General features: G+C 43.6%; 1 protein-coding gene across 2 annotated transcripts in view; it reads left to right on the top strand.

Annotated features, from left to right (window-relative positions):
• AKT3 (AKT serine/threonine kinase 3) overlaps positions 1–22,921 on the top strand; it is a 200,806-nt gene that overhangs the window by 3,181 nt on the left and 174,704 nt on the right. For both annotated transcript variants that reach the window (XM_066617500.1, XM_066617492.1), the window contains exon 2: positions 20,228–20,367. In XM_066617500.1, coding sequence (XP_066473597.1) covers positions 20,322–20,367 — 46 coding nt within the window. In that variant the 5' untranslated portion in view covers positions 20,228–20,321. The remainder of the gene's footprint in view (positions 1–20,227; positions 20,368–22,921) is intronic.

The raw sequence follows: 22,921 nt of genomic DNA, 5'->3' as shown, positions 1-22,921 counted from the left end.
AGGAAGGGAAACTGAAGTCAGTGGGACATACTGTCAAATAAGTGTGCAGGGGATTAAGCATATCCTCAAAAAGAAATAGTTTTATATAATAATGGCCCTTTCCTAGCCATGTTTACTTAGAAGTACCATTGTTCAAATAAATTTATTTCCAAGTAGGTATCCATTGGATTATAGCTTTAAAATATTCTGTTGCTTTCCAAACAATTTACTTTTGAGAAAATATACTCAGGATTGTGCTATTAGAAATGGAAGGAACTTCTTGTTGTGGGTTACGAGTCTAGATAAATTTTAAGCAGGAAAATACAAACACAGTTTAGATAATTTTTAATAGTTAGAAGAATATCATTCTCACATAGAAACTGTTGTTGTCTTACATTTTGCATAAAAGGAATGTAAGCGTTTGTTTTTTTTTAAATGCTATTGTTTTTGTCCAGGGTTTTTAAACCCTTCCATGTTGAGCTGCACCTGCCAAAATTTCCTCTTCTGTACTTTGGTTAATGATACAGACACTCTGCTCTCCATTGTATCTGGTCACCCTGTTTTTGTCATATCCCAAGGTTTGTCCTGAGACACATGATGCTGCCAACTTACTGAAGTGGAGCAAGGCTGGTCAGTACAGGCAGGCTCCCTTATCTGAGGATATGAAGATCCAGGAAGACCCCTGCGCCCCGCTGCATGCCAATTTGTCTCTCTGTAGCATGCAGGCTGGTTGCCTGAAATTTGGTTCTTCAGTAAAGCAAAAATGTTAGGCAAGAAGCACCTACGCTGCAAGTGCTACTACAGTAAAACAAAGGTACTTGTAATGGGTGCTGGGGGCTATGGAGGGTGCTATTCATATAGCATTTCCCCATATCTGCAGTTTCCTTATCAGGGGGTGGGGAAGTGGAACAGAAGCCCTGCAGATACTGGGACCCACTCTTACTTGCATAGGAGACCACCTGGTGACCCCTTGAGTTCCACCATGGAAGAAAGACAGGATGTACATTTAGTAATAAATAAGTACTGGCTACAGTTCTATCCAAATTTATGTGAGAGTAATCCCATTGAATTCAATAGGACTTCTGAGTAGATATGCATAGGATTGTGCTGACAGTATATGAAAACCTATTAGATTTTTAAAGACTTGACCATGTTTTTAAAACATATTTTATCATCCTGATGAACATTCTAGGACTCTATAACTATCAGCTGGATTCTGTGTTTATTTACTTGAGCACAAGCTTTATTGAATGTGTTAAGGTTTACTTCAAAGTGAGTTTCATGTAATCAGAATTTTTTTATAAAGATAAATCCTAAGCAAGTGATAATGATAATAAACTTAATGCTTCCAAAAGTTTTACAGCCTGATCGTGAGTGTGCTTACTAAGAACAACTTTTACAAAGCTCATTGTGATTTACTTTCTTGTAAGCGTAATTTAGGATTAGCACTGTACTGCAGCCATTTTCAACCGCTGTGCCGTGGCACACTGGTGTGCCACAAGTGGTCCACAGGTGTGCCACTGGAATTTCGGAGACGGTCATTTATTAATAGGGCCAATGGAAGATGTTAGCCTCCACTGGCAGCATGGTGTGCTTTGTCAATTGTCAAATACCCCAGGGGGTCCCCTCATCTCCAATGGGCACTTGGCCCTCACCCCAGCCTGCGCTGGCCCGGCGTGCAAGCTCCGCACCTTGCTTTCCCTCGCTGCCTCTGAGCACAGTGGCAGCGAAGGAAAGACAGCAGGTCCTTTTATAGTGGGAAGGTAATGTGAGACTTGCAGGTCTTGCGTTACTTGCCACTTTAAAAGACCCTGCGTGCTTGCTGGCTTGCCCATGGGTTTTCTGCCTTGCCCATGGGTTGGGCTGGGCTGGGCTGGACTGGGCTACGATCAACTGGACTTGGCTCCCCTCCCCTCCCCTCCTGCAACCTGAGCCAGGGGAGGGCAGGAGAGAGAGAGATCCCCTGGGGGGGGAGGTCTCTCCCTGCCTTGCCCATGGGCTGGGCTCCGCTTGGCTGGGCTCCCCTCCCCTCCTGCAACCTGAGCCAGGGGAGTGCAGGGGAGAGAGAGAGAGAGAGATCCGGAGGGAGGGAGGGGAGCTCAGCTCAGTCTGCAGCACATGTCTCTGAGGGAGGGAGGGCTGGTTGGCAGCAGCACATGCCGCCCTAGCTAGCGAGGAAGGGCGGTTAGGTGGGCAGGCAGAAACAGGCAGACAACCAAGCGGGCGAGTGGGCTGCCAGGCAGGAGCACATACAGACCAAGCCCAAGAGGGAGGGAAGGAGGAAGGGTGAGGGGGCAGGCGAGCAGGTGGGTATATGTGTGTGAAAGTGTGCAAGATCCCCCCTCTATTTTTGTGTGTGTGAATGGGATCATAAACTGGCATGAAGATCTCCCCCCCCCCTTATTAGGGTGAATGGGATCATAAACTGGTATAAAGATCTACCCCCCCCCTTATTAGGGTGAATGGGATCATAAACTGGCATGAAGATCTCCCCCCCCCTTATTTTGGTGAATGGAATCATAAACTGGCATGAAGATCTCCCCCCCCCCCCCAATTAGGGTGAATGGAATCATAAACTGGCATGAAGATCTTATAAGAACATAAGAACAGCCCCACTGGATCAGGCCATAGGCCCATCTAGTCCAGCTTCCTGTATCTCACAGCGGCTCTACCAAATGCCCCAGGGAGTACACCAGATAACAAGATACCTGCATCCTGGTGCCCTCCCTTGCATTGGCATTCTGACATAGCCCATTTCTAAAATCAGGAGGTTGCACATATGCATCATGGCTTGTAACCCATAATGGATCTTTCCTCCAGAAACATGTCCAATACCCTTTTAAAGGCATCCAGGCCAGATGCTGTCACCACATCCTGTGGCAAAGAGTTCCACAGACCAACCACACGCTGAGTAAATAAACATTTTCTTTTGTCTGTCCTAACCCTCCCAACACTCAATTTGAGTGGATGTCCCCTGGTTCTGGTGTTATGTGAGAGTGTAAAGAGCATCTCTCTATCCACTCTGTCCATCCCCTGCATAATTTTGTATGTCTCAAAAATGCCCCCCCCTGAGGCCTCTCTTTTCTAGGCTGAAGAGGCCCAAACACCGTAGCCTTTCCTCATAAGGAAGATGCCCCAGCCCCGTAATCATCTTAGTCGCTCTCTTTTGCACCTTTTCCATTTCCACTATGTCTTTTTTGAGATGCAGCGACCAGAACTGGACACAATACTTCAGGTGTGGCCTTACCATCGATTTGTACAACGACATTATAATATTAGCTGTTTTGTTCTCAATACCGAAGAAGCACTGAACAACATTGAGTGCCTGCCTGTGCTGGAAGAGCTTGACAGTGAACCAACCCTAGAAGAACTTCACGTGGCCCTGGACTCCCTTGCCTTTGGCAAGGCACCTGGAAAAGACAGCATCCCTGCTGAAGTCCTAAAATGCTGCAAAGAGATCATCGTCACTGAGCTGCATGAAATCCTCTGTCTCTGCTGGAGAGAAGGTGAAGTACCTCAAGACATGAGGGATGCAAACATCATCACGCTGTACAAGAACAAAGGTGACAGGGGTGACTGCAACAACTACCGCGGCATCTCTCTCCTTAGCGTTGTAGGAAAGCTGTTTGCCCGAGTTGTACTAAAGAGGCTCCAGGTACTTGCAGAGAGCGTCTATCCAGAATCGCAGTGTGGATTCCGAGCCAACAGGTCCACCACTGATATGGTATTCTCCCTTAGACAACTGCAGGAGAAATGCAGGGAACAACGACAGCCACTCTTTATAGCCTTCATAGATCTCACAAAGGCTTTCGACCTGGTCAGCAGAGACGGCCTCTTCAAGATTCTCCCCAAGATTGGATGTCCACCCAGGCTCCTCAGCATCATCAGATCTTTCCACAAGGACATGAAGGGCACTGTTGTCTTTGATGGCTCCACATCAGACCCTTTTGACATCCGAAGCGGAGTGAAGCAGGGCTGTGTTCTTGCACCAACCTTGTTTGGAATTTTCTTCGCTGTCCTGCTGAAGCAGGCCTTTGGAACTGCAACAGAAGGCATCTATCTCCGGACCAGATCAGACGGAAAGCTCTTCAACCTCTCCAGACTGAGAGCAAAATCCAAAGTCCAGCTGAAATGTCTGCGTGACTTCCTCTTTGCCGACGATGCAGCTGTCACTACCCACTCTGCCAAAGATCTCCAGCAGCTCATGGATCGTTTTAGCAAGGCCTGCCAAGATTTTGGACTGACAATCAGCCTGAAGAAAACACAGGTCATGGTTCAGGATGTGGACTCACCTCCCTGCATTACAATCTCTGAGCATGAACTGGAGGTTGTCCATGACTTTGTGTACCTTGGCTCAACGATCTCCGACACTCATTCTCTCGATACCGAGCTAAACAAGCGCATCGGTAAAGCAGCTACCACGTTTTCCAGACTCACAAAGAGAGTCTGGTCCAACAAGAAGCTGACGGAACATACCAAGATCCAGGTCTACAGAGCTTGCGTCCTGAGTACACTTCTGTACTGCAGCGAGTCATGGACTCTTCGCTCACAACAGGAGAGGAAACTGAGCGCTTTCCACATGCGCTGCCTCCGACGCATCCTCGGCATCACCTGGCAGGACAAAGTTCCAAACAACACAGTCCTGGAACGTGCTGGAATCCCTAGCATGTATTCACTGCTGAAACAGAGACGCCTGCGTTGGCTTGGTCATGTCGTGAGAATGGATGATGGCCGGATCCCAAAGGATCTCCTCTGTGGAGAACTCGTGCAAGGAAAGCGCCCTACAGGTAGACCACAGCTGCGATACAAGGACATCTGCAAGAGGGATCTGAAGGCCTTAGGGATGGACCTCAACAAGTGGGAAACCCTGGCCTCTGAGCGGCCCGCTTGGAGGCAGGCTGTGCAGCATGGCCTTTCCCAGTTTGAAGAGACACTTTGCCAACAGTCTGAGGCTAAGAGGCAAAGAAGGAAGGCCCATAGCCAGGGAGACAGACCAGGGACAGACTGCACTTGCTCCCGGTGTGGAAGGGATTGTCACTCCCGGATTGGCCTTTTCAGCCACACTAGACGCTGTGCCAGAACCACCTTTCAGAGCGCGATACCATAGTCTTTCGAGACTGAAGGTTGCCAATACCTATACCTCTCAATACCTTTCCTAATGATCCCAAGCATAGAATTGGCCTTCTTCACTGCCACCGCACATTGGGTCGACACTTTCATCGACCTGTCCACCACCACCCCAAGATCTCTCTCCTGATCTGTCACAGACAGCTCAGAACCCATTAGCCTATATGTGAAGTTTTAATTTTTTGCCCCAATGTGCATGACTTTACACTTACTGACATTGAAGCGCATCTGCCGTTTTGTTGCCCATTCTGCCAGTTTGGAGAGATCCTTCTGAAGCTCCTCACAATCACTTCTGGTCTTCACCACTTGGAAAAGTTTGGTGTCGTCTGCAAACTTAGCCACCTCACTGCTCAACCCTGTCTCCAGGTCATTTATGAAGAGGTTGAAAAGCACAGGTCCCAGGACAGATCCTTGGGGCACACCGCTTTTCACCTCTCTCCATTGTGAAAATTGCCCATTGACACCCACTCTCTGCTTCCTGGCCTCCAACCAGGTCTCAGTCCATGAGAGGACCTGTCCTCTAATTCCCTGACTGTGGAGTTTTTTCAGTAGCCTTTGTTGAGGGACCGTGTCGAATGCTTTCTGAAAGTCCAGATATATAATGTCCACGGGTTCTCCCGCATCCACATGCCTGTTGACTTTTTCAAAGAATTCTAAAAGGTTTGTGAGGCAAGACTTACCCTTACAGAAGCCATGCTGATTCTCCCTCAGCAAGGCTTGTTCATCTATGTGTTTTGAGATTCTATCTTTAAAGAGGCATTCCACCATCTTACCCGGTATAGATGTTAGGCTGACCGGCCTATAGTTTCCTGGGTCCCCCCTCTTTCCCTTTTTAAAGATCGGCATGACATTTGCTATCCTCCAATCCTCTGGCACCGTGGCCGTTTTGAGGGACAAGTTGCATATTTTAGTCAAGAGATCAGCAACTTCATTCTTCAATTCCTTCATAACTCTAGGGTGGATGCCATCAGGGCCCAGTGACTTATTGATCTTTAATTTATCAATGAGGTCTGAAATATCTTCTCTTTTCACATCTATCTGACTTAATTCCTTGGTCAGGAGGGGCAGTTCGGGCAGCGGTATCTGCCAGAGGTCTTCTGCCATGAAGACAGATACAAAGAACTCATTCAATTTCTCTGCCATCTCCTTTTATTTCCCCTTTCTCTCCCTCACCATCCAGAGGGCCAACCGCTTCTCTGGTGGGTTTCCTGCTTCTAACATATTTGAAGAAACTTTTATTGTTCCCCTTAATGCTGCTGGCCATGTGTTCCTCATAGTCTCTCTTGGCCTCCCATATCACCTTACATTTCTTTTGCCATAGTTTATGTTCCTTTTTATTCTCCTCATTAGGGCAAGACTTCCATTTACAGAAGGAAGCTTCCATGCCCTTTGCGGCCTCTCTAACTTGGCTGGTTAGCCATGCGGGCACCCTCCTGGACTTAGTCAAGCCCTTCTTCCTTTGAGGTATACACTTCCACTGGGCCTCTATTACTGGGCCTCTATTACTCTATTATCTCCCACCCTTATTTTGGTGAATGGGATCATAAACTGGCATGAAGATCTCCTCCCCCCCCTTATTTTGGTGAATGGAATCATAATCTGGCATGAAGATCTCCCCCCCCCATTAGTGTGAATGGAATAATAAACTGGATTGAATTCATTCATTCATTTTCCGTCTCTAATATATTCATTTATGTAAATTTATTCAAATTTGAAATGTAAATTAATTCTTTTTTTTCCCTGGTCCCTGACACAGTGTCAACGAGATGTTGTGGCCCTCCTGCCAAAAACTTTGAGCACCCCTGATGTAAACAGTAGCAGCTTATGCAACACTTTGCTATAAGGTTTGCAACACTTTGCTACACTTTGCTATATGTATTCTTATATGCAACACTTTGCTATAAGAATTTCTGCTTCTGCTGCTGAGCACTGCTGGAAGGAGGAAGGGGATCCAATACTCTTTCCAGTGTGTCAGGACATGTGTGACATGTTCCTGTTGTGTGTGATATAATAGCACAATTGCTAAGAACCTGAGCAGAATTGGGACACTATCTCCTAGTACCTGGAGTACACTGCTCTAGTACTCCTAGTACACTGCTCTACAACATGCAGAAGGGTTCACTGCCTGATATCTGGGTTCTAAACCATTTAGCCCTTTATGGGTTAAAACCAGCAACTTGAATTGAGTGTGGGCACAAAATTGGTAGTCAATGCAATTCATGAAGAATTCGGGCAGGGGTGTCACACTTGTTTTATTCAGTTTTATTCAGTTTTATTCAGTAGGTTGAATAGCATTCATGGTGGCTGTTGAGGGCAGGAAGTGATATCATTAAGCAGGAAGTGATGCCATTAAATAGGTAATGACCAGAAATAAGCACTTTTTTTCCTCATGTAGGAACTCATGAACTGCAATCAGGGCTTTTCAGTGACAGAAGAGAAAATATGCAATCTTGATCATATTCTCAAGATATGGGAGAACCCAATTATCACGCGAGCCACCCTTTTAGCAGCACTGCTTTGCCAAGGTGTCACTTCACAGCTTAGTAGCTGAGAGATGCTCTGCAAAGTAACACCTTTGCAGAAGCAGCACTGCTGAAAGGGTGGCACTAGGAGAGCCAAATTATCATGCAGTCTGCCCCTTTAGCAGTGACACCTCAGTACTGTTGAAAGGGTGACCTGCATGAAAATTGGGCCATCTCAGCACTTCCATTTCAGCAGTGCTGCTTGTACCAATGTGTCACTTCACAGCTCAACCTCTGAGAGCAGCTGGTGGTAGTGGTTGGAAGAGCCCAACTATCATGTGGTCAGATAAAGAGCTTCCATGAACCACATCCTGTCTACAGGCCTTATGTTTGACACTCCTGAATTAGGGTGATGTGACCTCACCAAGCAGCCTGAGTTAACAGTGTGGCTGCTGCATTTAGCACCAACTGAAGTTTTCGAGCATTTCATGAGCAGTGCTATGTAAAGTGTATTATAGTAGTTCAGCTGAGAAGTCACACCTGCATGAATGTGTGGACACACATGCACACAAATATATGGTAAACTCCATTTCAGTTAAGTAAGATTTGCGAGATGTTTTTGTGACTTGATAATGTTAATGTTAGCTGCCTTGGTTGCCCTTTGGGGAGAAAGGCGGAATACAAATCGAATGAATGAATGAATAAATAAATAAAACTTGAATGACAGCTCTGTTAAATGATCAACAGTGCAAGCCTTTGCTTGTCTACTCAAAAGTAAGCTTAAGTTGATGGTTGTATGGAGTGATTTCAGCTGAGCAAGCTCTAACATACTCTTAACTTAGATTTTGGATAAAAATGAGTGTTGGGATCTTCTGTACAGAGAAGCTCATATCTCTCTCTTGACACATTTCTAGTTCGTGTTTCAGCATAGAGTTTCTTTATTCCTATTCTAGGATTCTTCAGTCTATGTCAGAGAGCAATACTGTGAATTTACTTGTGTTAATGTAACTTGATAAGAGAGTGGGGGGACTTTATTTGTGTTTGTGAGAAGAATCAAAATGTGGCAGATACAAGGTACATAGTCCTGAGAAATTCTCACAGAATTTAGTCTGCTTACACTTGTGCATATAAGCACAACAGAGCATAATAAACTGAATAGTAAAGATACCTTAATTGTTATCTGTGCTATGCTTAGATATCTAGAAGAAAAGGTATTTTCAAGAATTTACCTAGTAGAGATTTCTGTTTTTTCTCTGGAAAGATCTCTTCTTCTTTAATCCAGTTCTTGATTATGGTGTTTCTGGAGCTGAGAATTGATGTCAACCTGGAACTTGATACAGGTTTCCTGGAGAATTGCTGTTGTGCTTGTTATTTGCTTGTATGAAGTTACTTGTGTCCACTGATCTTGAAAGAAAGTGATGCTTTAGGAAAGAATCTACTTCACTATCATTAATACAGTAATATATATGTTTTAGTATTTCCATTGACTTTGACAAGCCGCTGTTGCAAGCCTTTATTGAATAAATCCAAAAGTGACTGCAAAGTTAATAGTTATGAAAATAATACAATATTATACAAATTTTGAGAGATAACAAATTCCCATCATTTTGATTTTCACAAAAGTTGAGCTGGCACAAGAGAAATATTGAATGTTTTGTCACTTTGTCTCAGAGAATGTCTTTTTTTGGAGTTTTCAATATACTAGTTCATAAACAATTAAATACAGATATAAAAAGAAATTTGGATGTATGTTCATATAATGTTTTTGTACACAAAATGGCAAACATAATCATTCTGGAAAATAGCTGTTTGGCTTGCATGTTTTCTGAGGTTCTTGATGATCTCCAGGTTTTTTTTTGAGAAATTTCATAGTGTTCCATTCCATTTTTTTTTATCTCTAATATATTTTTACATTAAACTGCTCAATTTTGAACAGGTGGGGAGAACTGTTCTAAACAGGGTTAGGTAAATGGAATGCTGCTGGATCATTGAAATAGTTCTGGGGCATTTTTCTTTAATATTTGGTACAATGTGGGATTTAGCACTTGTTGAACATATTGCCTTGTGTGGTTAGTTGGACAGAAAGAGTGGAAGAAATGGCTGTTATTACTATTTTGTGGAGAACAGTGTTACCTATGTAAGTATGTAGTTACCTTTGTTGTTGTGCCTTGATTGATAATATTCTGCTCTGGGCAGCATGAGTTAAAGCCCAATTTTGAGCTGCCCGGGGTGTGTGGCTGCGGTGGTGCTGAAAATGGCTGCCGCCACATCCTGTGCGCCCAAGGCAGCTGCTGCCAGCAGTTCAGGAGAAGGGGTAAGCTACTCGATTCACCCGCAGTGGGGCTACTCGAAGGTTGGCGGTGAATCAAGTGCCTTTGTGTTGGGCAGTGAGGCCAACACGGAGGCTTTGGATCCAGTGGAACGTTGCTCCACCGCCTCCCTCCCCCAACGCGCTTCCCCCCGCCCTCTCCCCACCACACCTCCTCCCTCCCCTCCGCCCATCCTCTGCGCAACCGCCAAGCTGCGGAGGTTGGGTGCCCGCCCAGCAGTAGCCCAGTGCTGGCCAGCACTGGGCTACCACCAGAGCTCGCCTGGTGGTAGGGTCCGCAAACGTGCCGTATGGTATGCTTGCAACAGTGCACGCCAGTGATGAGCCGGCGTGCCAAGCTCAGGATTGGGCTCTAAGTCCACACCAGATATATTTTGGGAGACTCGCTTAAGGATCTTCTCTTTCCTCTATCCATCGAACACTTCTCTGCCTCATAGGCAATAAGCAGAAATGAGCAGCAAAAAATGAAAGGGAAAAATGAGAGCTGATATTCTGTTCTTGCTTTCTTCCATAAGGAGCAAACCAGCTCCTTTGCTTACTGAAACAGAGAAAGAGATGTGAGTTGTTGAGTGGGTAGTTTCTTCTCAGGTTTGTCACCTTTTTCCTTATGTGGATGTAGATGGACATAGGGATCAGCTCTGTATAAATGATGTAGAATAATCAAGAGATGAGGCATGAAGTCTACTTTTGGTGTTTCTGAGTGGGTTCAAATACCAGAATCCAAAGTTAACAGATAGGCCACTTCACAGCCCTGAACGCTAAATACTAGTTTTCATATGAGTTCTAACCAGCATAAGCATGACTTAGTCCCTTTTGACACAGAGAATGGGGATTTTAGTAGTTGATTGATCCTTATTATATTGGGAATTGAGCGTTCAAGGAGTCTCCTGCCACTGGGGTAAAGAATTTCCTAGGAAAGATTCATAGGTGAAAGAGAAGTGACTCAGAATCTTGTTTTGAGCATGCACTTCTGCTTCTTGTCAAATTAGTCCTTAACAAAGCCAAGGCTTCACAAAGAAGTTTTATGAGTGTTATACTACTAAAGTAAAACAGAGATACAGTAGTTTCTTCAAATTTTTCTTTGGAGAAGGGAGTGTTGTCTGGTTCAATCACCCACTGGAATAGGAACATCAAGAACAATGTTCTTCCTCAAGATGTATTTGAGAGAATGATAGATAAGATTATAAAGACTCCGGGAATTTCTGTTACTGGGCAGACCAGCTTCTCTTCTAGTTTAGTCGTCTAAATATGTGCCTGCTGGATCCAAACCAGAGATAATTATTCCTTGATTCTGCTGTTGAACAATTTCTGAAGAGAGACTGGGGAGTAACCGCCAGGTGTCTCAAGATGAGCAAGTCCCTTCTTAGACTGTATGTTTTTACTAAGGCAGAGAAGCTGTGGTTCAATATTCCCTGGACAGATTCATCAACTGATGCATTGTCTCAGGCAAACTGTACTCTTGCAAGTAACATTCAGCTAAATAAATTGTATTGCTTTTTTACTCATATTGCTCAAATAGGTGCATCATTGCTATGTTTTTGCTAATGCCCTCTGAGTGTTCAGTAGCTGAATCTTATTTTGCGATTGCTCTCCTTTTCGGTGGATGAGTTTCGGGTTTATAAAAGTGCACATCTTCTTTGGCCAAGGCTTTTTCTGTGGCAGCATCCCTTGAGGCTCATTTAAGCAAAGCTATAGCTACTGTTGGGACAACTTAGAAACATTTGTGACTTAGACCTGACATCCCAGTGCAGACCCAGCTCATTGACATGGCTTTAGAGCAGCCATTTTCAACCTTTTTCAGCTCATGGCACACTGACGAGGCACTAAAGTTGTCAAGGCACACTACTAGTTTTTAATTACATTATTATGTTACAATTAATTTAATTAATATAACTAAGGGCTCAAGCCTAACCAGGTCTACTCAGAAGTAAGTCCTATTTTGTTCAATGAGTCTTACTCTCAGGAAAGTGTGGTTGGGATTGCAGCATAATATACTGAGGGCACAATCCTAACCAGGTCTACTCAGAAGTAAGTCCTATTTTGTTCAGCGGGGCTTACTCTCGGAAAAGTGTGGTTAGGATTGGAGCCTTAGTTCATTACATGACAATGAAAGAAATTCCCCAGAAGCTTGGAGAGGGATGTGTACGTGGTTTCTGGAAAGGAAGAACAATGTTTTGAAGCAGGTCTGTTCAAACTGATATGCTCTGAGATGCCAGGAGGTGCTGGCAAAGAGAGATGAGACTGAGCATACTGGAGAAACGGGGGGGGGGTGAGGGACAGTGAGAACATGTGGCTGAAACAAGTGCAGGATTCACCGGGGTGGGGGGGGGGAGAGAGAAAGAGAATGGGAGGCAACTGGTTTTGTACTTTGGAAGGTGGGGAAGAGGGAGGGGTGGAGAGGGGCAGTCAGAGGGGTTAACTGCAGTGATGATGGGGGATGTGTGTGCAGGAGCGGAGGAGGTGGGGTGGGGGAGAAGAGAAGAGCATCACTTGGCTGCTCATGTGTTCAAGAAAGAGTGCGACCAAGCCTCTGTACATCTATTCAGAAGTAAGCCCCATTATAGTCAATGGGACTTACTCCTAGGTAAGTGTGAATAGGATTGTGACCCAGCACTCCTCCTGCCAAAGTCTTGCCAGGTGAGGTAATGCCGGCAGGGTCACTTTGGGGCATTGCTGGGAAAAAAAAGGGTTTCTCCAGGATCTTCTTCCAGCCAGCTGCTTCTGGCTCCTACCTGCTTCCACCTTCAGGCTTGCTCTCACTCCCTCCTCACTCACCCTCACTCCCTCCACGTTCCCACCCGCTCTTCCAGGCTTCTCTAGCTGCCTGGCTGCCTGCCGAATCAGCGCGTGGGGCAGGCAACAGGAGCGTCCAAGCCCCTGCGAGGCTGTTCCTTTTTTTCCTGCTGCCGCGCGCAGCTCTGAGCAGCTGCTTCTCCCATGCGGGCAGCCGCTGCCGCCGCTGCCTAACTCCTTGGCCCCCCCAGCACACCTGAGGCAGCCTCATGGCACGCCAGTGTGCTGCGTCACAGCAGTTGAAAACCGCTGCTTTAGAGGAAGAAAGGTACTGTAATTTGAAGGCCAATTGATTGCTCAAATGTCTGAGACAGAAAAAAAAGGTGATTTCTATCTTCAGTTCCTCAAAAGACTTCCTTTTTTTCCAAAGGATACACCACCACATAGCTTCTGGGAATTGTTCCTTTTCACAGACTTACCTTTCAGCCATACCAGTCCATTCAGCAGTGCTTAAGAGACGGGAACATAGCAAGGCTGGTTTAGCAACCAGTGAGGATCAGGGCAGTTCATGCAGGCTCACTGACAGATGTCTTAAAGTGGTTTTTACTGATGGGGCCAGTAACACAGAAATTTCCACAGAAATTGGTGGATGAGGAGATTCTCAGTTGATATAGCATAGTGGCTAAAAGATTCCGCTGTGAAGCAGAACTTCATTGATTTAAATCTCTACTGCATGAACTCTTCTGTCATGAACCTTAAGCAAACTACTCCCTCAGCCTCTTAGCTTTCCAGCTACAATATGAAGATAGTAATGACTATTTTCTTTGTTTTTGTAAGCATTATATCAAAAATATGCATGCAAAACACTTTGCAAACTCAGAAAATGTTATACAAATGTTAAATATAACTGTATTCTCTGTTCCAAGATGCTTTGTCAAATTACATTTAATTTATTTAAATAATTTATATGCCTCCATTTAGTAAAAATATTTCCAGGGTGGCTTGCAAATTGAAAAATAACATACATTGTTGTACTGCCATTTCTTTTTTTTTAAATTGTAAGAAAGAGAACCAGATAAAAGCAGCAGTAAAATAGTTTAATAAAAACAAAAGAGACTGGAAATTTAATAGGTTTTTGCCAGGTGTCCAGAAATATTGAAGTAGCCAATGTTGTATTTATCTATATCTAGACAATTTCCTCATTCAGCATTTTCTTTGGAAGGATGCTCAAAGAACAGTTCTCAGAATGGGAGATGTTTCAACACAACACAGATTCTTGATAAATTGCAGCAAAATTCAAATGGAACTAGTTAATGGGACCAGCACTCTTATTTGGAATAAGAGTCCTTTTTTAAAAAAGGAAGAAGTTAGGTTTAGCTTATTAATTCAGTGATGCATGAGGATTTAGTGATTCAATGAGGATCAAGAGTCTTTCCAGGTCTGCGTAGTCTAGTTATGAACAAATGATGGAATTCTTCAGTTAGTGAGAGGACCAGAACAAGGCCAGACTTGTCTACCTAATGACAGATCTTGAAAGACTTATTATTACAACCGTTGTCAGTCTATGGGGAGCTCCCAAATTGTTTCAAACAGTACAAGTGCCTCCCGTATCTGCAGGTTCCATATCCATGATTTCACTTATCCACAATTCTCACATTTTCCCATCATGCTGATGACTCGCCTATCTTTGTTTGCAAATCCTTTGCAAATGGAAGATCTTTCTTCGTTTTGCTTTGGAATGGGAAGCAGACAGTGAGAACCTATATTTGTGGCTGCTAGAGGAACATTGTAGGAGGTGATTGTGAGAACACTACCAGGAAGTACTTTACTCTTCATTTCCTGTTAACGTTCTCATTATCATCTCATGTAGTGGTTCTCTAACAGCTATGAGTCTCAGTTCTTTCTATCTGCTTCCTGTCCTGAAAGATCTTCCTTTTCCAAATGAAGAGAAGTAACTATGAGTTTGATTGGGGGGGGGGATTTGAGTAGAGTTTACTGCTATCCACAGTTTTGGGTATCTGTGGTAGCAGCAGGAACCTATACCCTGCTGATTCTGGGGGACACCTGTAAAAGGCAAGTGATTATTGAAAGAGAGGTACACATCAGTTTTCTGGAACTGCAATTAGTATGTGTTGTGTTGCTTTCCATGCAGTTGAGTGTGCAGGCAGTATATAGTCTAGATCAGAGCAATTATGTTTTGATAGTAGCTTTCAACAAGGAGGGGTGACCAACTCTCTCATTCTGCAAATGAAAATACAATTTTTTTTAAGCAGAGATCCACTGTCTTTTTTTAGTGGAAGTACACATTAAGGGTATTGGTAAGCAGAAGGAAGGTTGGCTCAGTTGACAACACTTTGCTCTGACATGTTCTCTCAGTTGATAGATGTTCAACTTAATTGTCTGGACTTTTGGAATCAAGATGTAGATCTCTCTGCTTTCAGACACACTGCACAAGTGAAGACGTTGCAGAGATCCATTAATCCTGGTAGCAAACACGCTGTCTTGGAGATGCTAGTGGCTTCTGCTGTGTGCTTTTATACCTTTCTCACTTCTAGGCATAGTGCTTTACAACACTATTGAGGGCCGGATCCTCCTAGTGCTTTCCAGTGCTGGTGTAGCTGCAGTGCAGCCCCAAGGTAAGGGAACAAAAGTTCTCTTACCTTGAGGAGGCCTCTGTGACTATCCCCACCCCCCAACTGCAGTTTTCAGCACACACCCTGTTGGCAAGGCTATATCAGTGCTGGAAGTTGGACAGGTTTGGGCCCTGAGTGTTCTTTGTGCTGACGGTATAAGTAACTCTAGTATCTAGTGGGATTATATTCGCTGCACAGATGGGTCTCCAGGATTCTAGCTGTGAGGATTAGGTTTACTCTTACTGTAGATTAAAGTCCACATTTTTTAGAACAGTGTCTCTCAAACTGTAGGTTGGGACCCACTATTTGGGTCACGAGCCAATTTCATGTGGGTCCCCATTCATTTCAGTGTATTTTTTAAATATATTAGATTTGATGCTACCATAGTATGTGACTGCATTTGGAGAAATGTTACAAATTTATGCTTTTAACAGGCTATGATGTATACGCATTTAACAATGATAGTTAATAGGACTTATTTTCTGGAAAGTGTGGATAGGATTGCAGCATTTGGGATGTTTGGGGAATTTTTTAAACATAAGGAACTGCTCGGAAGGGTTAGGAAGGTAATTCTTAATTTTAAATAAATTTTTAAACCTACACTTATTGTAACTTTCAATTTACTTATAGTGCAATCCAGTGCTTGTCTACTCAGAAGTAAATCCCATTGTCTTCAGTGGTGCTTACTCAGGAAAGTGTGCATAGGTAGGATTGCAGCCTTAATTACTTAATTCATTTGATTTTGTCAAATTGATTTTGTCAAATTGTGTAAAATTTTTCTGTTTGATGATGTCAGTTCTGACCACAACATCACTTCCAGGCAGTGGTGTTGCTAGGGAGGTGCAGGGGGACGTGCCTCACCGGGCGATGCACAAGGGGGGTGACGCACCCTGGGAGGGTGACGTGCTAAAATCGCGGTGGTTAGGAGTAACACCATCATGTTAAATACTGTTGGATGTGGAATTTCCAGCAGAATGCAATGCAAAAAACGAGAGGTGAATATCTCCTTTCTATCAAAAGTTATTGGTAAAAAACCAGAAAACAAAAAATGCATGGAGCCCAATGGAAAGTGAAACCAAGCTGTATCACGCGTTTACTCATGAGTAGGCAAACGTGCCTTAGTCTCTCCGAAAGGGCAGGCTGAGAGGAATCTAACACCAGAGTGGTCCTGATCCAATGAATGTAGACCCCCCAAAAAAGGAGGTCCCTCCCTCCAAGCTGGCAAATGTATCAAGCCCTATGGAAAGTGAAACTAAGCCACATGGTCGCGTTTACTCACAAGTAAGCAAACGTGCCTTGGCTCCTGGGCAGGTCAGGCAAAGAGAAATGTGAGGCCACCAAAATGGTCCTGATTTAATGCAACTGGAGCTCAACAAATGCTCCAGAAGGCAGCCCCCTCCCCAAAAGAGTGAAACAGAGTCTTGACAGGGTAAGGTGAAATTTTTTTCTGTTTTAGGCTGCAATCCTATCCATACTTTCCTGGGAGTAAGCCGCACTGGCTATAATGGGACTTACTTCTGAGTAGACAGGCATAAGATTGGGCTCTCAGACTTGCAAAGCCAGGTGGGTCCTGATAGTGATATGCTTGAAATATAAGAACTTAAATTGAACTGGGTACTGGGTAGGGGTGAAAATCTTACTGATTCTTTTTCGGGGGGGGGGGGGGCTGTTAATGCAGGCAGGCTACAGAGAAAATTCACTTGGTGTAACAGGGCTGGCTCTCCCTTATTTATTCATTTTACTTTAATTTATTTATAATTATTTTAATTTGCTATATGATGGGTCCTGAACGGATTGTCATTCTAAAAAGTGGATCCCAGTGCTAAAAGTTTGAGAACTGCTCCAATAAGGTGTTAGTAAGTTGACACCCTGGGGGGAGGTGACACCACTAGTGACCAAAATCACTAAAATCACAGTTTGCAAAAATAATACCATCATGTTCTATATCAATCAATGTGTAATTTCATGCAGAATGCGATGAAACAAACTGCATTGAAATATCTTTATTCTATCAAAAGATAAAACCAAAAAGCAGTGGGGGCAGGGCGATGATAGAGCACCACGCCCACCACCTGGAGTGTTGCCCCACCCACTGCATGGGGGTGACACGCTGTCTCCCACACCGGGTGATGCGAACCCTAGTGATGCCACTGCTTCCAGGTTAATGACATCACTTTCAGTGAGTCCTGACAGATTATCATTCTACAGAGTGGGTCCAGGTGCTAAAGAGTTTGAGAACCATTGTTTTAGAACAAGTTCTTGCTCTTCATTCCAAGTTATTAGTCATGAATCGAATTTCTGGAAGTTGAACTGATGAGGTCTCTTTTTTTTGGTTGCGTCTGCTGCATGTAGGAAAGTCATCAAGTCATCAAGGAAAGTGCTGCATGTTTGGGAAACACTGAGTCTTTGTGGGGGTGGAGAGAAGTCAGTGACATGATCCCCAAGATCATGCCACTGCCGGAGACAGAGTAGGGCACAACTTTAATTTTTTTAACAGCATACACCTCTGCAAGGCTCCCCAAACCTTAGAAAAGTTAAAAAATAACGAGGAAGCCACTTCCTGTTCCACAATAAAAACTGGAAGTTGTTTCCAGTTGCTATTTTTTAACTTTTCTAAGACGTCGGGAGCCCTACAGAAGTGTAAGTCAAAACCCCCTGATTTGGACCAACCCACAGCCCATGCAGTTCTTTTAAAGATTGGGAGAAAGGAGTACACCAAGCCCAAGTCAAGTGCAGAGATCTTTTTATTCCCAGTACGCAGAGTAAACAGGCATTAAGTGCGCACGTAATAGACAAAATAAAATGAGACTTACAAACTCCATGAAATGGTGCGGGGGTGCAGAGAAGATAGAGTGTCATGCCAGTGGTGGATTAGCGTAGGGAAGTAATACTGGGGGTGTGGGATGCGAATTGGCCAAGACACATCAGTCATCCACCAGTGGAGGAACACTCCCAGCTGTTGTCAAAGCTCATAGCTGGCTGGGAAAGATATACCTTCTCCAGTAATGATCACTGCAGAAGCAGCTTGATCAGAATGGTGGAAGATGGGCAATTTTTTTTTATATTGGGTTGTATCCAAGTTCTTGCTGAAAGGGCAGGTTCTGGCCTTGGCCATTACACCCCACCCCCAGAACTTAGGCACAGAAAAAGGGGCCAGGCTTCCAATGAGGCCAAAGGGCCTATCTGCTCCACATCACAATATCTTCTTACCCAGAGGGACCAGATCTTGGCTCTGCCTTTTGACCTCTGGGCACTGGTTATCCCCACAGGGGCTTGTGAATAGCCACACATATACATCAACATCCTTCACACAGCAGGAACACACACACACACACACACACACACACACACACACACAGCAGCAACAGCAATAAAAGCGCATATCGACAAATGCTAGGCTGCAACATGCGGTGGCAGCAAAGAATAAGATTTGCTTCCACCATCCCCCGGTGCCTTGAAGCCATGCAAGGATTGAATCATCTTCTAAGTGGCAAATCTTGGAACTTTGCCTGTACAGGTCCTCTGCACTATGGTTCACCACACTCTGTTCGTTGGGAACGTACAGGCACCATTCTTGTTGGATCAAGGCTTACACTTTTCCGCTGGCCGAGGTTAGCATGTCTAGGGTGAGCTAATTCTGTAAAATGGCTGTCCTCATGTTGGTTATTTTGGCTCTTATGGCTTCCAGGGCGAGGGCTTTGGTGTTGAGCGCGGCCTCCATAGCCTGTTGAAAGATATTAACCTTATACTGTACATCATTGTGGCTATGCCACTCTCTGGCGGGAGGCCCAAGCATATTCAACACTGTGGAAAATACTTCTTTCCCACCTGACCTTCCAAGCTTGATAATTGCCAATCTTGAACTGTCTAGAGTGTGCACATACCAATGGGGGCCCCATAATACCCTTAGGGAGCATCTTCCAATCCATCCTGGAGGTGGCCAGGGCCAGACCTTTTCCCCACAAATTCAGTAGTTCCCATTGGGAGCACCCCGATTAATGCCTGGCCGCCACTTCCAGTTGGTGCAAATCCAGCTCTGTTCCCCCTCACTGGGGCACCCATGAATCTTTGGAACCTAGCATTGTTTCGCTATGTATTTGTTACTCCCAACAAATGAAGGGAGGGGGGTCACCCATCCCACGCTTTCAAACAACTGCTGAAAGCCACCATGCTGGTGAGCGGTTGCATTGGATTATTGGATCATCAGTTGAATGCTCTCGCCCAGGTTGCATGGGCGTTGAACCACTTTTGATCAGGGCTGGTACCATTGGGAACCTGTACGCCATTCAGTTGTTGGGCCTTAACATCAGCTAGATGGTTATAAAACGCATATAACAGAGTTTAAAGTCCAGCACTACGGTACTACTACTTCCTAAAAATTGTTTTGAGAAAAATCTGTTCTGTAGTTAATTGTGGGTACTTTTTTAACGAATGAGAACATTTTTAGTGAAAAAATATAAGAATAATCAACTGAGGGCCCAATGCTATCCAATTTTCCAATGCTGGTGCAACTGTGCCAATGGGGCATGCACTGCATCTTGTGGTGGGGCAGCAGTCACAGAGGCCTCCTTGAGGTATGGGAACATTTGTTCCCTTACCTTGGGGCTGTATTGCAGCTGCACTGGTGCTGGAAAATTGGATAGGTTTGGGCCTTAAGGCTGCAGTCCTAACCACACATTCCTGAGAGTAAACCCCATTGAACAAAATAGGACTTACTTTTGAGTAGACCTGGTTAGGATTGTGCCCTAAATTTTGCCTTCTTAGCAGAAACTTTGCTTGGTCAGCAAGGCTCAGCACACCGTTGTACACCCTTACTATATTTATATAGTTGTTTTCTTGACATTTTGAAGAACTTCTAAAGAAGTGTGTTGTTTTTGAAACTGGTGATAAATCTAAAGTGATGTTTAGATGTCAAGCAATAGGACACATCAAGAATTAATTTTGTGTTTTGCTTGTTCTTTCAGGATCATTTAAGTTACTAAAAAGCCAGAAGAGACGTGAAACACTGATACTGCAAAATACAGTTTCTCTGAGTCACGGGCTCAGTGTGGAGCCATCATGAGCGATGTTACAATTGTGAAAGAAGGTTGGGTTCAGAAAAGGGGTGAGTGTTGCAGAAAGTGAAATATATTGTATAATAAGCATTAATACTTGAACTTTTGCTGCAGTCCTGTTTTTTTATCCATTAATAGGGTATTTATATTATTATAGTAGATATTGATGGTTAACAAGGCTAATACTAGGAACAATTTTGGTTGAAAAGACAATTCTGAATATATAAATAAGAACAGTGAAATCTAACTATATTCCTTGTCCTCATTAATTTATTTACATGACCATGATTGTAGAACTCTAAACACATGAATTGTCTGCAACTACAAACCCACTATTTGGAATGTGCACTGAATTCTTTGTTGATTTGCAGACCATTTAGAGTAGGTAGAAATTATGCTGTGACCAGAGTACCTAGTTTTTAAAAACAGTATAAGAGAGATCCAAAACATTTTTGACCAGGAAGTGTCCTGGATGTTTCCTTCAAACTTTCTACTTCTTTACTGCTTAAAAATTTGATTATGGACAGAACTGGATAATATTTTTTGTTGATTACATGATGAATGATACAGTAGAATATTTATTTTGTTTTCCTGTTATTTGATTCAGCATTTTGGTCTGTTATAATCATTGTTTGCAGATTTTGTAGATTCCATTCAGGCATTTGACAAGTAACAGATTTATTGGGAGCTAGAGTGGTGCAAACCAGTTTAAATAATAAATTTACAACTTCAAAATATTACACAGATATACTTTAGGACTTAGGGCCAGCTTCTTACACAGCTTTACTTTGGGCCAGTTTTTTGAACTGCTTGGGTTTCTTTTTTTCCCCTCTTTTAAAATTTTTACCAATAATGGTGTGCATAAATTTTATTCTTGACTGTCATTTAAGTATTTTGTTGTATTGCATCAGATCTGATGCTGTTGTCAATATACAGACTTTTTTTAGTATAGTGAGTAGGAATTTCTTTCTGTTAATGTTAAGTAGACCAAAATTGCAACTTCTTGTAAGAGCTTCAAAATACAGAGATGCAAAATAGCTGTGGGTTTGGTTGAATAAGTTGCCTCTTTTCGATATGTAGGAGTAATTTTTGCATTTGTGGTTTAAATATTTTCAGAGGTTTAAATTAAGGCTTAGTGAGCATCGTTTGCCTTAATTTGTTTTGCAAGAACTTGTGGAAGGAATTTTGGTAAAATCTGTAATTTGGTATTTGAAGGTTGTGAAAGGTTGAAACCTTGCAAACTATCCTAAATAAATTGCGTGTACCCCCTTCCCCCTTTGACTTGAGGAAGGCTTATTTGTGAAGACTTAGGTTAGGCACTAGTAAAAATTAAAATTTATTTTCTCAGCAGCTTGGTACAGATTCAAAGGGTTATATCTAAATGCTGCCTCATATTTTGTCTTTTGCTAGTGCAAGAAAGGAAGTGGCATGAACTCTGGAAATTTCCACTTCCTTCTTCAGCCCCCAAATTGGCACCTGAGGACTGGGGAACCTTCTGGGCCAAATTTTCAGTTTCTGCAGAGTAGAAGAAAAGGGGAAGTGCCTAAAGTCATTCAGATGCCAGATGCAAGGGAGTACAGGATACAGACATCTTGTTGTCCTGTGTGCTCTCTGAGGCATTTGGAGCTGGGCTAAATGGGCCTGATCCAGCAAGGCTTTTCTTACATTCTTATTCTTCCCATCTTCTCATGCAAGTGGAGATAGCACATATGCAAGAGAGGATTTGGGTATGACCTATATTTTTTTCAATGGACTATAATTACCATATTAAGGCATTTTTCCCAAACTGTGGGTCACAACCCAAAGTAGGTTGGTGGTGTGTGAAACTGATAGCTGACAAGGAAAGTGTATTGAACCCCATGGAAAGTGAAACTGAGCTGTAGCTGCATGTTTACTTATGAGTAGACAAATTTGCCCCAGTCCATTTCAAAAAGCATGCTGAGAGGAATGCAACACCACCAGAACGGTCCTGGTCTGATGAATGCAGGCCCCAGAAAACACTTGAGAAGGAAGTTCCCATCTCCAAGCTGACAAGGAAAACTTGTTTTTAGTCTTTTAAAGCTAGGTGAGTCCCAGTAGCTAGGTTTTAAAAAGTGGGCCCTGATGCTGAAACATTTGGGAATCACTATTTTAAGGAAAAAATTAAGAAGCATTCAAATTGATCCTCAGTGTGAGTGATGCTATAGATTCATTTTTGTGAGTGTTTGGTTTAAATGCTTGAACAGATTACTAAAAATTCTGCTGTGGCTAAGAGCCCATTCCTATCCGACCCCTGCCGATGCAGCCACGATGCTGTATTCAGTGAAGGGGCGGATTGGGACGCTTGGAAGGGGAAAGGAGTTTATTTCTCTAAACTTCCAGCTTGCCTACATCTCTTCAGACCTGTTCTGGCTCATTAGCTGGTGCAAGTCTAACGACAAGAAAGAGTTTGATAGCCTCAAAAAGGAAGGGATAGGATCTGGCGTATAACATTCACTTTTCATAGGGCTCAGTACATTTTCTTTTTCAGCTTGGAGGGGGAGGATTTCCTTCTTGAGTGGTTTTTGGAGCCTGCGTTTGTCGTATTAGCACCATTCTGGTGGTGTATTGTTCTTCTCGGCCTGC

This window comes from Tiliqua scincoides, chromosome 1, assembly GCF_035046505.1.
Source record: "Tiliqua scincoides isolate rTilSci1 chromosome 1, rTilSci1.hap2, whole genome shotgun sequence".
Lineage (NCBI taxonomy): Eukaryota > Metazoa > Chordata > Lepidosauria > Squamata > Scincidae > Tiliqua > Tiliqua scincoides.
The sequence above is the reverse complement of the archived record's forward strand: the minus strand, read 5'-3'. Positions and strand labels throughout refer to the sequence as shown.